This window comes from Pogona vitticeps, chromosome 4 (genome assembly GCF_051106095.1).
Source record: "Pogona vitticeps strain Pit_001003342236 chromosome 4, PviZW2.1, whole genome shotgun sequence".
Taxonomy (NCBI): domain Eukaryota; kingdom Metazoa; phylum Chordata; class Lepidosauria; order Squamata; family Agamidae; genus Pogona; species Pogona vitticeps.
Window position 1 is genome coordinate 191984912 of NC_135786.1, and position 16727 is coordinate 192001638.

The window sequence follows — 16727 nt, forward strand, 5'->3', positions numbered from 1 at the left end:
CACATAAGTATTGAGAAGGGGCTGAAAGCGGTTCCAGTCCCATGGTCTGTGAAAGCATGCACAATGGATCCAGAATATGGGGAAAAACTGATTAGCCAGGTAAAACTGTAACCTAGAAGACACCAATGTATGACACAGAGAAACAACAAGATGCAGCCAGTATCTGCAGTGGTTGCTGCTTTTTGTTTGGGTACTTCCATCCCATGATTACCAACAGCAGACAGACTGTATGGAGAGTTCTTCCAAGCCCTCTGCCGCTGTTTGGAATTTTTGAAGTCTTATTGCCAGTCCAGGGAGTGTTTTTCCCCAGGCTTTGCTCCTCTGCTATCCGGCCCACCTGCACTCCCTCTCTGTCTTGCTTCAAATGGCATAGCTGGCCCATGTGATGCAGGGTCTCTGTCCAATCTTCTCTCCTCACTCCCAGCTTTTTTGGTGTACCAGCATTGGGCAGGCACAACACAGGGGAAAACACCTTTGTGCTAAGCCTGTGAGCCCAGGTACTCAATGGAAAAGGATGGAGATGGTGCTTTAAAGCAGCCTCACACCCCAAAATAAAACACTTTCTTCACTCAGCACTGTGTTGGATGGATTTGTCATTTGGCTGTTTCCTTTTGGTGCAGAGAAAAGCATGGAGAGATCTGCCCACTCTCACCTCCTCCCTTGGAAAAGGAAAAATGATCAGTCTTGATGCTTCTTGGTTGGAAAAAAAGACTGTAAATTTTACTTATATCACATGTTTTTATTCCCTTTATACATAGCATGGAGCTACATCACACATCTGTCTTTGAAGAGCAGTAATGGAAGAGAGAGGCACTCTGAGGCTTGGGGGGCTGGGAACCCCTCTGTATAGTTAATTTAGGGCATGATCCCCAGGTACCCATCTCCTGAGACTTCAGCCAGCTCTCTGAGCCCTGGTAACCTTCATTGTAAATGCTGACATGCTTTAAAAATGAGCTGTAGTTATTTTGAATACAATTCTGGTTTATAAGTCTGTGTTTTTAAAATATTGTATGCTTTTTCTTTAATATTCATTTTGTTTTGTTTTGGTAAGATGCTCTGGCAATTGGCGGAAGATATTATGTACATATCAAAGATATAATAAAAAGAGTGGTTTGTGAAGTTTCTGACCTAACCACTCCACCAGCTAATTACAGGACACCATAATCGTGTAGGTGTTTTTAATTCCAAAATCCACTGTTCTATGTATATTTGTGGCTTAAACGTGGGAAAGGATTTGGATACTTTTCTCTTAATGGAGAAAAGTTAACTTTAATGGCATGTTTGCTTATGACTCCAGACTGTTTGCTTATTTCACTAGAAAGATAGTTTCAGTGCCCTTTTAAGGCCTGGTTTAAAAATGATCAGAACTTTCTATACAGTGTTTTCCCCCCCACTGTTCTATAACTAGAAATTATCCCCTGGGAGGTATAGTAACTTCTTTATTTATAATTTCTACAGTGACAGCACAACCTGATTCATCAAGCATGTAAGATTATAGTTGATAATCAAATAAATCAAGTTATACTAATTTTGTAGAGTCATTGATCCACTTAGGTTGAGTTTCTTTTTCATTTAAATGGTTCTCTGCTGTTAGGTGTAGGTTCATCTATAATCCATTCCTGAGTTCAGAAAATTCCTTATGTCATAAAAGCTATTCCCCTCTAAATGCTAGTTATCTGGAAGATCAGTCACACTCACTTATAACTAACCATCATGTATTTAGATTGCCTGCCATCTCTCTCTCTCTCTCTCTTCTGGGGCCCCTACTGAACAGGACTTTATAAGAGGAACTACTGTTCTCACTATGCTGAACTTGCTGCTTGTGGAGTGGCCTCCCTGCCCATTGTTTCTCATTGCTTCTGTGTCCTCCTTTGTTTCTCACACTTTCTTCTTGTTGCATTTAGATTTATCACCTCTACTCATTCCAGGGTTCTGGGATCAGTAACAATCTGTTTCCTTAAAAACATATTTAAATGCAAACATAACATAATATATCTCTCCCACTCTCTTTTCCTCTCTCTGTCTCACAAACACTTTAATCCAGACTGCTGCCTAGATTTGTCATTCTTGCAGCACTTCTGACATATCTACAGATTTTGATTCTTAACGATCTCCAGAGAAATTTTCCCACAACTATTTGATCAACCACACTTTGTGGATTACTTGGATGCAATCTTATGCAAGTCTAATATTGTAACCTCTGTTACAAAGAGATAATGACCCCTTTCTTCTTAGGAATTAGATAAGACTATTGTGTTTCAGTGCTAAGCTATAGAGGGATGCATGCTGTACATTAGAGAATGATAGAGGACCGCAGTGGCATTACTCTAGATCCACTGGTAAAAATACTATATTAGTTATTTTTGTGAAGAACAGGTGTATGGCTCTTCTCAAAAAGAAGGTCCTGGGTCTGAATCTGGCCATTGGGGTTCCCCATGACACACCTGTTTGCTGGTTTCCCAGCTTTTGTATGCACTTACCTCCTCTTAAAAGACTAAAATATTTTATCTAATCTACAGGAAGAATTTTAAGATAAATTGCTGGTATGGTTGTAGCATTCTCCTTTTATTAGATCTATGGTTCTTGTTGTATTATGTAATGGATTATGAATATTCATGTTGCTGAGAGGTGGAGTCAAGAGGGATGCTATAAGAGGCGGTGTCAGAGAGTCAGGGGAGATTAAGTGAGGTGGAGTCAGTTAGAGAAATGTAAGAGTCAGGCAGGAGAGAAAAGTCAGACAGAGTAATAGAGTGTGTAGTTTGGGAAATTTACGTGTGATTAGCTACTGAAGATATTTATGAATCTCTGTAATCAATAAACCAAAGTTTTATTTAAAAGAACTTGAAGTGTGGACCTGAATCTTTCTGAAGTAATGGTGATTTAGAGATCACCTGGTGGCAGCAAGTGTAAAAGAAGAGAGTGTTTGCCTTTGTGTGTTCAGAGGTTTGAAGGTCAAGCAAGGGGCACGAGGGTGGACGCCACAGTGGTCTTTCTGTTTTGTCTTTGGTCCTGACCACCACTGGAATGCATTGTCAAAACACTTACTTGAATTTTAATTTGGCCCACAGATTGAAGGAGGTTCTTACTCTTGCCATAGAAGTTCCTAGGGTCTCCTAAGGAACGCTACCTTTTTGAAAGAATTTGTTAAGTTACTCATTACTTCTTGGCAGACATGCTGCTGTTACTGTCATTGCTGCTCCAATCATGCAGTAATTTTTTGTACAGCACATTATGAATGTATTGTATGATCATTGCCAGCAGGCCAAAAAAATACAGGAATATACTGACACTATGCCAGAGTCAAGAAGCAATAGATCTAGATTTGAGAGTAGCTTCATATTAATTTTTGCTGCAGGTACACAATATTTCCCACAGTAAACAACCTTCCATCAGGTTGCATTGCTCCAACCCCTTGAAATAAGAGTAGAGGTGCCTGCTGCTTCAAACATTGTCCTTGCTCCATATGTCATTGGACTAGATATTGTTGTAGTTCGGAATGTCATAAAAGAGTCAATAAATTTTGGGAACTGTCACCCATGTAAGCACATTGAATGCTAAATTATTTACTGGATACATTACTGCACCAGCAAAAGAAATACTGTATATAAACTGTCAAAGGCAGGGGAGGCAGTATTACAGACTGCCTCAAGAGAAATTGGTATTATAAATGTGATAAATAGGAATTGTTGAACTTGCATCAAACTGGGTCCTTCTATCTCTCCTTTCTATTTTTTGGTAATACGGTTTTATATTACAAGATATTTTGCAGTAGAGAAATCAATTTAAGTATAGTCTTAGAAGGATCTCTAAATCCTTTATACAGTTGTGGAAATTTGTACTTGATACTTTAAAGCCTACCAAGCTGGCACTTAGAAGAAGACAATTGAAATATGCTAAATATTTGTCCAGTCTATAGCTAGCAGAATGTAGATGGCATATTTTGGGTGAAACCTCATTGTAAGATTTTAATTAAAAAAACATTCTTACAACCTTTGAATTTAAATTCAGTACTGGTTGGTGATGTGGTCTATAATCTACATTCAGATTCCTGAGCTGCTATCAGCAGGTTATGTGTGTCTTAAAGATGTTTGCATCATGGCAGCAAGTAACTGTTGGAATAATTCTGCATTTGCAACAAGTGTAGTGTGTTTGTTAGACCACAGAATTGCTGCTGCTGTGCCAGAAAGTTCAATATACCTGCCTTTACAAACGTGACCTCTCCTAGTAGTTTAGCTTTTGAGGCTATTTAAAGAAATGTGTCTATGTGATGCCACTGATAAAAAGAAGCAGAAATTGAGCTCTGCTCAGGCCTCACTTTCCGGCAGCTCCCATGCCCTCACTGTGATTCTGCCTGCCATAGTAATCTAGTGTAACTACATGTCTTTCTGAGGGTGCAGGATTCCTGCCTGCGGAAGTGACTCTTTTGTTCTACCTTGATGTGTCTTTCACATGAAAGGGATTGACATTTGTTGTAGACTCTTCCTGTGAGTAGCAAAATAGGGAGGGTTTCCAGGAAGTGACAGCATTATATCATGAAAGAATAGCAAGACTCTCGCTTTACATACAGGAAGTGTAATGGAAAGCTTATAGTATTTTTACTCTTTGATTCAAGAAAATATGTTCTTTCTGACTTAGCTATTGAAATGTTTAAAGTTGTACCAAAATTACCTGAAATGTTGATCCTATTCTTTTAGTAAATTAAGAGATCTGGGCCATAAAACTTAATTTAATCCTTAGATATTTTCCTTTGGATAACCAGTGTGATTCTGATAATCTGATACAAATAAATTAAATGTATACTCTTTCTACAAAGTTTCAAGCCATCCATTACATCACATCTGTATATTAGTGATACTGCTGTCTGCTGTTACCGTTTAGTCAGAAATATACGTACATATAATTTTATATAGCTGTTTTATATTACAATGTAAAATAGTATAACCATTCATGAACTTATAAACTATAAGGGAAATGCACAATTATCTCTACCAAACAATAATTGTTACATGCACAATTACAGTACCTCTACCAAATAATAATTGTATTATCCAGCTTCCTGTCATAATATCATTAAATAAATAGATATTTGACAATAAAAATAATCTAGATATTGAGAAACACTGTTGAGATGAGAAAAATTATGTATAAATATATGGTACTGTTTGGTAGTTTTATGGCTAATTGATAACTGTAGTTAGAGTACTTATCAATGGTTCCTGGTGGTTCGCTATCAGAACAGAGAAAAAGTTAATTGAGGTGCCACAGAGCTTTGGCCTAGGCCTAGTACTAATTAGGGATATGGAGAATGATTAAGGGAAATCTTTACTAGATGATAAGAGGAATAGGTGTGAAATTCAAAATTATAATGGAAAATTGAGTAGAAGTTTGCAAAGTGAAACTGAACAAAAGCAAATGAAAAATTATGTACCTATGCCCCTTTCTTGCCACTGCCTCCATCAGATTTACAGATTTTATAATGAGATGGCTACATGTGAAAAATATCATAAAGTGACACTTGATCTGAACCGAAAAAATGTGGCAAACAATGCTAAAACATTTTTGTCTGCATTAATAAAACCTTTGACCAGAAGCTGATAGGTTTATGAGAATCAATCATTCTATTTTGCTATGTATTGGACAGATTTCATCTAAGTATGTGAAGAGAAAAACACATAACAGTTGTCTTCAAATATCTGAAATATTGTTGTACAAAGAACAAAGAGTTGTTTTCTACTCCAGGGAACCAGACTAATTGAGCTTAAGTTATAGAAGGGTATATTTTACTTGGTCATTGGAAAGAAACTTATTAATAAGAGTTCAGCAGTGAGAACAATTCACTAATTCATTAGAGTTCTTGAAGCAAAGGCCAAGTACTGTATTATTGGATGTACTGTGTTCTGGATTTTAGCATAGAGTTTGAGTTTGGACAGTTGTAAGCTCTTTTCCAGTTCAGTAATTCTGTGAATAGAATCATCGGAGTCTTACACTAACCAAAAGTGCAACTGAAGCTATTTATAGATACACTTATGCTTGGCATAACTATGTATTCATATATGTTTGCATGAATCCATGATATACTTTGTTGGCCAATCTTCTTTACTTCATTTATTATTTTATTGTTTATGTTGACTCTTATATATGTTTGAAACATGAACAAATCTAAAAATGTAGCAAGGTGCATGGCATTGTTCTTGTATAATTGTAGGATTTTGTTATGTGTCTATCATTTGATCCTATTGAACACTGCTTTCAATCATAGTTTGTCTGCACTGTAGTAATTATTTTTGGATTCTAAGGTTTTTGAGAATGGATTCAGACTTAGTAATAGTAGAACCATTTACATCAATGGGACTTACATGTTGATCAAATCCTATGGATTTCAGCTGCTCTACCTACAGTACAACTTAATCTGGATCAAACTCTGAGTGACAAATGAGCATCTTATACATGAGGATAACACAGGAACAGTTCTGTTTACCTTTGTTGACATACTTAGGGCACGGTTACATTAAAATAAATTTATTATTTACAAGATTTTTTAGCCACCTCATTACCAGTGGTCTCTGAGTGGCATACAGCAATACAGTATTAAAACTTTAGAACCACATTAAAAACCATTAAAATAATACCCAATATTAAAACAGTCAATATATCATTAATAAATCCTGCCACTCATACGGCTTTTTAGGCTGCAGGGAAACCTTGCAGTCTCATTTGTTCTTTATTTCTTTCTGTAATACTGAAATAATTTTTTAAAAATAAAACAAACATTAAAAATAGCTCTAGTTATGGTGGTGACTGGCTGTAAGAGACAGCTAATGGAAGGGTGGGTGGGCAAAGGAAAAAGTTGCAAATGTTGTACATTTGCAGCACCCACCCAGCTTTGCACTGGCTGTCTCTCATGGCCACGTGCTACTATCACCACTATATTATTTTTAATATTTGGGGGTTTTATTTATTTCAAAGTGGGATAGCACTATTTCAGTATTACAAATAGAAAAAATAAATAGATCAGACAGCAACATTTCCCTGAAGCCCAAAACCTCTGATCCTGGCATCTGTTACTTGACACAATTTACACCAGGGGTCTCAAACTCAATTTACCTGGGGGCCGCTGGAGGCAGAGTCTGGGTGAGGCTGCGCTGCATCAGATTTTCCACCAAGTGGAGCCAGAGCCCGAGGAAGCTGCCCAGGAGTTTCTTTAGCCCAACTGGGGCTCCGAGGAGGAGGAAGCACTGCTGGGTGCTGAGGCGGCCGCTGGCCGAGCTGGTGCTGGAGTTGCCGAGAGAGAAAGAGTGCCAGTGAGCCGCTTCCCTGGAAGAGGTGGTGGCGGCAGATGCTGTTGGTGGTGCTATTGGAGGCGCTCTTTGAGGACAGGCTGCGAGTGAGCTCCGCTCTCAGACATCACTCGGCGGTGGCTCAGGCGCTTGGGGAAAAGGGCTGGCAGTGCGCCTCGCTTGCTGGTTCTCTCCCAAGACAGCGCCTCTTGCACCCTCCATCCGGAACTGCAGCCTGCCAGCCAGTTGACAGGCAGGCCGGCTGGCAGGCTGCAGTTCCAGATGGAGGGTGCAAGAGACACTGTCTTGGGAGAGAGCCGGCGAGCAAGGTGAGGCTTTTGTTGACTCTTGACAACAGAGGACCCGTGGGCACTTCGGGGGGGCAGACAAGGTGGGGGCCGCAAACTATCATCCGACGGGCCAAAAATGGCCCCCAGGCCGCATGTTTGAGACCCCTGATTTACACCAACAGAAGCATTCACAAAAGCTGAAACAATTCAAAATGAATTGATTTCACAAATGAAAATAAATTGATTTCACAAATGAAAATAAATTGATTTCACAAATGAAAATAAATTGATTTCACAAATGATTTAAAATAAACAATCCTCTTGCAGCTGTATAAAATATCTTGCTTTCCTGAGGGGGGATCCGTGATTTCCTCTGCATCATGGAGTTGGAATTTTTAAAATTGGTTTCAAACATGCTAAACACAATACAAAACCAGGTTTGTTTGTTTTTTGACATGTAACTGCATCCTAAGTCAGGAGCCATAGAATTCATGTATAAACCAATCCAAAATAAAGTGTATTCAGCAAAATTATATGGAATCTTACTTGTTTTTTTTCTCAAAACAGAGTTCACAATCATAAGTGACTTCAAATTTTTATTTATTAAATGTATATCCTCCTTTTATTCCGAGGAACTCAGGACATCACATACTGTTCTTCCTTCCCTTTTTAATGCTCATAGCAATACTGTATAGTACATGAGGCTGAGAAATAATGACTGGTCCAAGGCAGGACAGAAAGCTTAATTATTTTATTTATTTCTCGCTTTTCTGAGAAGTGGTTTCTTCAGTCCTTTCTGGTTTTGGATTATTAAAACTTTAGTACTTTAAAACTTTGTATGTGGAAAGTGGTCAGACAGTTTAACACTGAAGGGGCTAAAACAGTCTTGATTCACTAAAACAAAAAACAAAACATATTATGACTTAAATGTCCTTTTAATGTGGCTTCAGCTATTTGCATGAAAAATTTTGTGATGATAAATCTTTTACAAAATTTTGTGATGATTTTGTAAAAGATAAATTGGTTGTGGCATAAAAGAGTGCTATGGCAATATAGTTATTCTTGATTGCATATTGACCAACACACGGCTGAATGTTGTCTTTTGTTTGAATTGTTCTTCAAGTCTGTGGTAACAGTACATTTTCTGGAATAGAATAAAGTAGAATAGAGCACACAACCTTTACCAGGTTTTATATATATGAGAAAACATGAACAATAAAAAAAAAAAACAATAACATTTTAACATCTGTTTTAAATTACATAATAAAAAGATGGAGAAATGCAGGGACAGAAACCTCAGAAAAATTATATATATATTCAATTGGTTTTTTTCTTATTATTCATTGAAGTAACAGTGGGGTGTCATATTTGATGAGAAATCCTGGTCTTTCATTAGTATTGGTGGGAAATCCTACACCTCAGCTATACCTCAAGCTCCCCAAACTGTGTCCTTTATTTATCTTCTTTGAAAGACTTCGTTTAAAGACCAGAATTATATTCTAGGTACTGGTTTGTGGTCTACAGTTTATGTCAGTTGGTCTGCATATAGGGAATTGTTTTGCACACAACTATGAATGTGGGAGGAGGAAATGTACAAGATGATTTATTGTATATGTAGTTGCTAGCAGTAAGGACAAAATTAACTGCATCTGTAATGTGTGCTGTGTTGCCAAGCGGTGACTCTCAGCCAGGCCAAAAGGTCTGTTGTCCATATGGAACCCACATCATTCCTTTGCTCTGTTCTCAGGCTCCTACTGGCACAGTTGTAGCTGTAAAAGGGGCGGTGGGGGGAGAATTTTCAGATAAACCTAGCTCTTCCCACCCCCTATGCTTACATCATAACTTTGAGAGATAAAATTAGAATAAAACTGCTGTTGAGAACAAATCTGGCAGGAAATGTAGTCAATTTTTTCATACTGAAGCAAGGTTAACAAATACTGTTGCAGTGCTATACTTAGCATTGTGTGTGTGTGTGTGTGTGTGTGTGTGTGTGTGTGTGTGTGTGTGTGTGTGTGTGTGTGTGTGTGTGTGTGTGTGTGTGTGTGTGTGTGTGTGTGTGTATGTGCATCTGTGTCTTTTCAAATTGTTATTTTTATGCAACAACAGAGGAATGGAATGATGACCTTACACATTACGAGCTATTTCTGTATTGTCCAGCAATTTTTAAATTATTTAGCTTTGTCTTTTTGGTTGTTGTGGGTTTTTCGGGCTCTTTGGCCGTGTGGTTGTTGTTCCTAACGTTTCGCCAGTCTCCGTGGCTGGCATCTTCAGAGGACAGCACTCTGTGCTCTGGTGAGTGCTGTCCTCTGAAGATGCCAGCCGTGAAAGCCTTCGCGAATACATTTTATCTTTTTATTTATTTAAAATATTTTACTCTACCTTTCTCCTTTAAAAGCACCCAAGGCAGCTTACATCATTAGAAACACAATATTAAAAGCTAAAAATAGTAAATTATTCAAAAATTTAAAAATAATGAATTTAAAATGTTAGGTAAAAGCATTACTAAAAACAGATTTAGAACAAAACATTAACCATCCCATTTATTATCTTCAAAACAGTCAGTCAGTCACTAAGGAAAAGCCTACCTGAAGAGAAAGTATGACAGTAAGGGGTCGTGCAAATACAGAAATGTACATTCATACTTCTAATTCAATTTGTATTTTTCAATAGACTAGTGAGACAGAGGAGAAGGAAAACTCCAATTTCAAACCTCCACTGCCTTGTGGCTATATCCACTCATGGAAAAGGCTTCAGGAGTTAACCTCGAGGCAAAATCCGGAGCTGGAGTCCCGAAGGCAGCATGTGTCGTTCTGCCAACTCCTGCGACATTGCTGGAACCAGTTGTATTGGCTCTTGCCTTTCCATTGGACCATTTCAGCAATGTGGAGAGGGGGGATCTGCTGCTTGGGTAACAGCCTATCCTCCATATTACCTTACCCGGGCTTCATGCTCTGGCGAGGACACTCCTCGATTCAGATCATGTTACCATAGTCTCTCGAGACTGAAGGATGCCTATGCTAGTGAGACAGACATTTCTACTCCAAAGGGTAGCAGTCTTATTCCACTGGATTACAATGATAACCAACAAAGTGTCTTGTGATACTTTTAAAGCTGGCATAAATGTATGTAGATGGACTGCAGTTCATGAAACCTTATACCAAATAAATATGCTAGTCTTTAAGATGCCGCAAGACTCCTTGTTAAATTTGCTTGTCAGATAAATTAAGGGAACTAGAACTGTGCTGCAGGTCATATATTGAACGCTTAGGCCACATATTAACCCTCAGGTGGGCTAAGACGATATTAGGGGTAACCTGTTTTCAGGCTGAGAGTTATAAATCTGGGGGAAAGAGATTTGGGGGAAAGGGATTCTTTTTCTTTTTACTCATGTACCTCATTTTCCTTAACTAGTGTAATTTTAAAAAAAAGATTGCAGTAGGCTGCCTCCACAGGCTGATCCACGCCTAAACACAGTTGCCCTTTGCAGAGTAATAGCCACATACTGTACAGTGCTAATGCAAAGACCCAATTCTGTCAGTCTAACTTTAGGGCTGAAAACTGGAAGACACTTTAGATTTACTGTACTTACCCAAAGCCAAGATCAAAGAAAACTTAACACTATTTTGTGAAATATCTTAAAAACAGAAGGGGGTAGCTCAGCAACTAAGCAATCTTGCATGTGAGGAAAGTGTTAGCAAAAATTCCTTCTTTTAAAAGTAGTCAAATCATGTCCAAATATTTAATGTTTATTTGGAAAGAAAAGGATGGGAGATGGAAGAGAAAGGTAAGGCAATAAACATATGGATAAAATAGTACATTCAATCTGTTCCATACTGTAGCAGAATTCTGGCTTTATTCCCTGTAAGTTCCTCTGGAACCTGGCTACTTTAAAATCCCATTATAGATTGTGTGGAAATAAGGAAAGGCCGGATCAAAAGAAGAGCTGACATAGCATGCTGTAGTCTATACAACCTGTTACAGCTGATGAATCTCACCTCAAGCCACAAACTATTAGTCATAATCTGCCTTCTAGAATAATGTAAGGAAAAAACTGCACTCTGTATGACACTTTGGGTTACTCTAAATGAAATATGGTATAACAGTGTGATCATAATGGGTACATGGACAGAATAAGAAAGAAAATGGAGAAGGGGCTGCACAAAAGTCTTAGACCTTCAGTCTGTCTGTATTTGGAAAATTGTGTGGTACTTCAACCTTTTATTTTGAATTAAACTCATACTGTAATTCTGCACTTAGTTTCCCATTTTTTGAGATACACAGCGATACAGTCATTCAAGATGCAATTTTAGTAGTCTTTGATTTCAGTAACTAGTTCCTTGATGTTTAAAATTGTTTTTAAGATCAAAGATTTGTGTGGGACCTTACATCTAACACCTAATTGTAGACCTGAGGAATCTAGCTGATGGGTGCTATTAAGTGGGGGTGAAAACAAAGGAAGAAGTACTTAACACCACTATTTCAAATATCTACTGTCAACAGGTTGAGGGAAGTAGCTTCTTGCCAGTAAATTATGCCTCTAATCTTCCTGCCCCCTCTTCTGCAAGCCTACTGGAAAGGAAGAAACCCATCAAATGACTTCAGTCTATGCCCTGAGGCAATTATAATGTACAGTACTGTATTTGGACTTTTCAAGGTGATTTCAGCAATCTCTGTCTAAAGAAGAGTTCTTAGACACCCTTTCCCTGCCATTTGCCTGCAAGAGAATGAGGATGAAGAACAGTTATTAAGAACCTAGATAGTTGTGAAAGTAAATACTGTTTTTATACATTGCGCATATATATGGTCCCTTGTACCATTTCTATTTCTGATAAGCCAGGAGAAAAGATGCACTAGTCTTGCATACCACATGTAAGAATCGTTTTTTAAATTACAAGGGGAATGATGTACCATTAGCAGCTCAAATGGGAAAGAGAATCTGGAAGAAACTAGAGCTCCTGCACCCTGTTGCTTTGATTATGTCTGCCATCTGGGTTTAGTACACAAGATACCGGTTTAGATACTAATTCCAATAGCTTCAGATCAAAAATAACGGTCGCATTTACGAGGGCAAAGATGATGATGGATTATAAACCGTTGAGAATAAGCTCTTTTTCGTTGTTTTTGCTTGGCTTGTTCCCTTCTTAATGTAGGACAAATCATAAATCACTTGCGTGCCTGAGAGAAATGGGCCAGGCGGGGGAGGGAAGGCGGTAGCTTTGCTGATCATTGAGCTTATCTTGGCGGTGGGGAAATACTCCACTTTCTCTGCTACTCATCCTCTGAAAAATCTCTCCGATGATCTTTAAAATTAGAGGTTAACAGCCTTGTAAACAGACTCGTGGAAAATGGTCACCCTACCCTCCTCCTCCTCTTCTTTAGCCATTGAATCCGCAAACTCCTGCCAACACGGCGTTTCCCCTCCAAACTTCCTCCAGGGTCGTCATTGCAAAATGCTCGCAATATTAAACCTCAGATTTCTCCATGCATTTCGTCGCACGCGTTGCCTACGCCCACCGGTCGTCACTTGCAGCTTTGCAATTTAATCTTTAAAAAAAAAAATCGGAACGCCTTCCACATTGCACGGTTCTCTCTCGTTGAATTTTGAAGACTGCTTGAGGAAGAGAGAAGCCAAAGAAAATGGTTTAATGTTTTTTGTAAACCCGACCCACCGACCCCTGCCTCCCCCAACTTGGCTCTGTGTATGCAATGCAGCTGCGTTTGCAGAGTGTGGGACGTGAGGAGGGGGGGGAGAACCCAGTGGCCGCGGCGGGACCGAGCGCTCAGACCCGGTGTGCTCTGCGCGCCAGATGTTCGGCCTGCCCCTGCTCGGCTCCCTCCGTGTGGTCATGCTCGAGCCCTGTGTGAATTGAGGAGATCTGATGAGTTAGCTGGTTGCTATGGTGACGAGCCGAGTCACGTGTCCCGGGTGCTGCTCCCGGCAGTTTGACGTCACCGACCACAGAGAGCGAGCGAGCGAGAGAGGAAAAGGCGCGCGGGGTGTGTGTGTGTGTATGTGTGTGGGGAGGCTGCAGGGAGGAGGAGCAGAATCTGGGAGCGAAGGAGCAGACGCGCGCAACGAGCCCGCCCCAGCTTCTCCTGCACACAGGCACCCGGGTTAGGGCTGCTTGCCTTTTGGGAGCGCTCCAATGCCTGGACCTACCCAAACGCTGTCCCCAAATGGAGAGAACAACAACGACATCATCCAGGATAACGGCACCACCATCATCCCTTTCAGGAAGCACACAGTGCGCGGGGAGCGTTCCTACAGGTAACGCGCTCTCCCTTTCTCTGGGTCTCTTTGGGCGGGCGCCTACGTGTGCGTGGACACACATACAGAGAAGCTCGGGGATCTGCAGTAGAGCCGCGGAAAGGGGAGAAGGAGGGAGGGAGGGAGGGTTGCAGGGGATTGCATAATAAGAATAGCGGCTCTTTAAATCTAATCTGGCGTGTCTCCCGTGTTTAAGGGAGCAGCATGGTCGAGAAGCTGCTTGAACGGCGCTCTTGCATGGTCGAGATGGGAAACAAATACCAGCCCAGTCTTGCAGAGGTTTTCCTTCCTTCATCTCCCCGGTCTCCTTTTTTTGCTTTTGTTGCTCACTCACTACTCCCCAGCGTTCTGGCGTAGGCTTTTTAAAAATCTGTAATAACAATAGTAGCAGCAACCATGATGGTCATAATGCTGTCGATGCCATTGTCGGATGGCTGTTTAAATTTTTATCTTCGTAAAGAAGTCATTTGGCGGTAACGAGAGAGAGAGGAGGGGGATATGCGAGAAGAACGGGTCTTGTGATGGTTGTATTGGTGCACCGCCTTGGTGTGCGGAAGGGAAAATGGAACCCTCTAGATTAAACTGCAGCCTGTGATGTTAAACCACCAGATTGATGGAGCTTTGTAAGAACTGCACACTCTGATTGGCGGAAAGCTTGACAGCAGAGGTCAAGGTGTCAGAAATATACTAAAAATTTCCTTCTTCAGATCTCGGGTTTTGGAAACGAGATGGGCTGTGAACCAGTCTCGAAAACCATACTGCACCTCCTCTCTGTGTTTTGACTCTGCCGTCTAATAGGAGACGCTGACCTTCCTGGCTCCTTTTTTAGTGTGATGCATTTTCATTGTGCTGCTTGCTTCGAGGAGGAGGGTGGCTATTTTCTTTGTCACTGTTCTATGCGTTTTTAATAGTGGCTTGACATGTCTCTTAGGCAGCAGGCTTCTTTCTCTCCCCTCACCCTTTATGTATTGATTTATGTACAGTATTTATTTATTTATTGCATTAACTTGCTTCTCAGTGTGTTCTCACAGATAAGCTCGTCATGATTATTTGCATTGTTCAGTAATGATAACAGTGTAGCTGAGAATGCAACTAGTTTTGGAGGGCTGTTCTCTGCTGTGCTGTGTAAAAAGGGGAGGATGGGGGGAGGAGGAAGCCAGACATGTTTTCTTTAAGTTAATATTCTTCTTTCCCAACCCCTCCCCCATCAAATCACAGTGCTTTTTGTTGTTTCTTTTTAAATTCATGCCATGAAGCAAGCTACAGGAAATGAAACTGTCCCAAAACCGTTATAAAAATGTTTGATTAAGGTGTAGTTTTTAGTGAAAAGCAGAAGTGGAGCAAAACAGAGTATGTTTGCTCAGCTGACTGTTAGCTAGCCTTTGAATATTGCTTGGGAATAGTATTACTGATTGCCAGCAGCCAGTCAAAAGTAACTAAGCCACAGGCTTCTCTTTTCTTGAGTAGGTAAGGTCACTATAATGTTTTAAAGAGTAAAGTGTACAATTTTCTGGTGGAATCCATAGAATAAGAAATACATTCTGATTTGTTCTGCTTCAGAAGCACACCATTTTTGAAGGGCTATTAATGATTATGCCTTAATGCAACGTATTCTGGATCCAGTACCCATTGAAAATTGAGACACAGAATTCTAAAATTTCTCAGTACAGCTGTGTCATCCTTAATAGTTTTATCTTAGAAAAGATCCATTAAGATACTTTGTTTCACTAAAGCATGAAAACTGATAATTTTAGTTCTTATCATTGTGTGATGATTACCTAGAGTGAAGAACCTCCTGTGTTGGCTTCTAAGCTGATAAACCTATTTTATTGTATTAATCAATCTGTTGCAAAAAACTAAACTGTTATGTTGAATGCAACTGCTCTCAGTGATTAACCAATCAACTTTATAGACAGACAGCATTGCCCAGTCACAATGGGAAGGTGGATTTTTTCATAATCAGAATAAAACTAGGGGGTTCATTTCTAAAGACCTAGTTGAAAATGTTCCCATAACTACTTATTATAGAACTAGCTTGCTGTTCAATGTAGAATAAAAGCTCAATTTTACATGTGATTAACTGCAGATATGACATGTGAGAAACATGTGAGGAACTGCAGATATTCTGAGAATAGAAGCCCTGACCTAACTCAATTTCCAGTGCAGGATTCTTTTATCAAAGCATGTCTTGTTTTATAGGGCAATAGGGTTTTGCTTCATTTCTTTCTCTCTGATGTTTGTTTAAATAGAATGTGGAGTGATCGCAGTTTTAACTGTTGCTTCTAGTACACTAACTGGAACTATATGATGAGTGCAGTGTGCTTCATTGTGATGAGTTAGATGCAGATATAGGTAAATGTAATTGGGCTGGCAAAAGCAGAGTCGCTAGACATGGCAGCCAATCCACTCCTCTCAAAATGCTACTCGGAAGAGTGGGAATCCTTGTAGAATTGGAGGAATGGCAATGTGTTGGGCAGGGAATCCTCCCAAACTGACAACTTCTGTGAATGAAGTCTTTCTGTCCTCAGAAGGCAGATCGTGGATCCAGCCCACTATTATTTTGTGTAACTCATTTCCTTTATCTTTCTAAATATATCCAACTGAAAAAAATGATCAGGTTAAAAATTTCAAAACACAGATCCATGAATTATTCAAAAACTGGGATCTAAAAGTGGTATATCATGTTTCACCATGGTGCATTCTTAGCAGCCACCATGAAATTGTCATTACCTCTGTTGGTTTGTTTCTCTGTAGTATGCCAAGATCAACTGAAATGGAAGCTTATATATGAAATTGAACACATAAAGTAGCAATTTGTGATATAGCAAGATGCCAGCTTGGATTATGCTGTATTATTTTCCCTATATTGACTTCCAAAAGAAGGTCAGTGCA

At 39.7% G+C, this 16727-nt stretch overlaps 1 protein-coding gene across 7 annotated transcripts in view; it reads left to right on the top strand.

Annotated features, from left to right (window-relative positions):
- MAPRE2 (microtubule associated protein RP/EB family member 2) overlaps positions 1 to 16727 on the top strand; it is a 111934-nt gene that overhangs the window by 41293 nt on the left and 53914 nt on the right. Inside the window, exon 3 of one of the 7 annotated variants that reach the window (XM_078393731.1) lies at positions 1052 to 1168. The exons of 3 other annotated variants lie outside the window; for them this stretch is intronic. Coding sequence is in view for 2 of the 4 variants with exons in the window: in XM_020790944.3 (XP_020646603.1) it covers positions 13714 to 13835 (122 nt within the window). In the remaining 2 variants the exon portion in view is untranslated. Of the gene's footprint in view, positions 1 to 1051; positions 1169 to 13507; positions 13836 to 16589; positions 16719 to 16727 lie in introns of those variants that run through there. 3 more of the 7 variants (XM_020790944.3, XM_020790947.3, XM_072998914.2) reach the window with 3 other exon arrangements.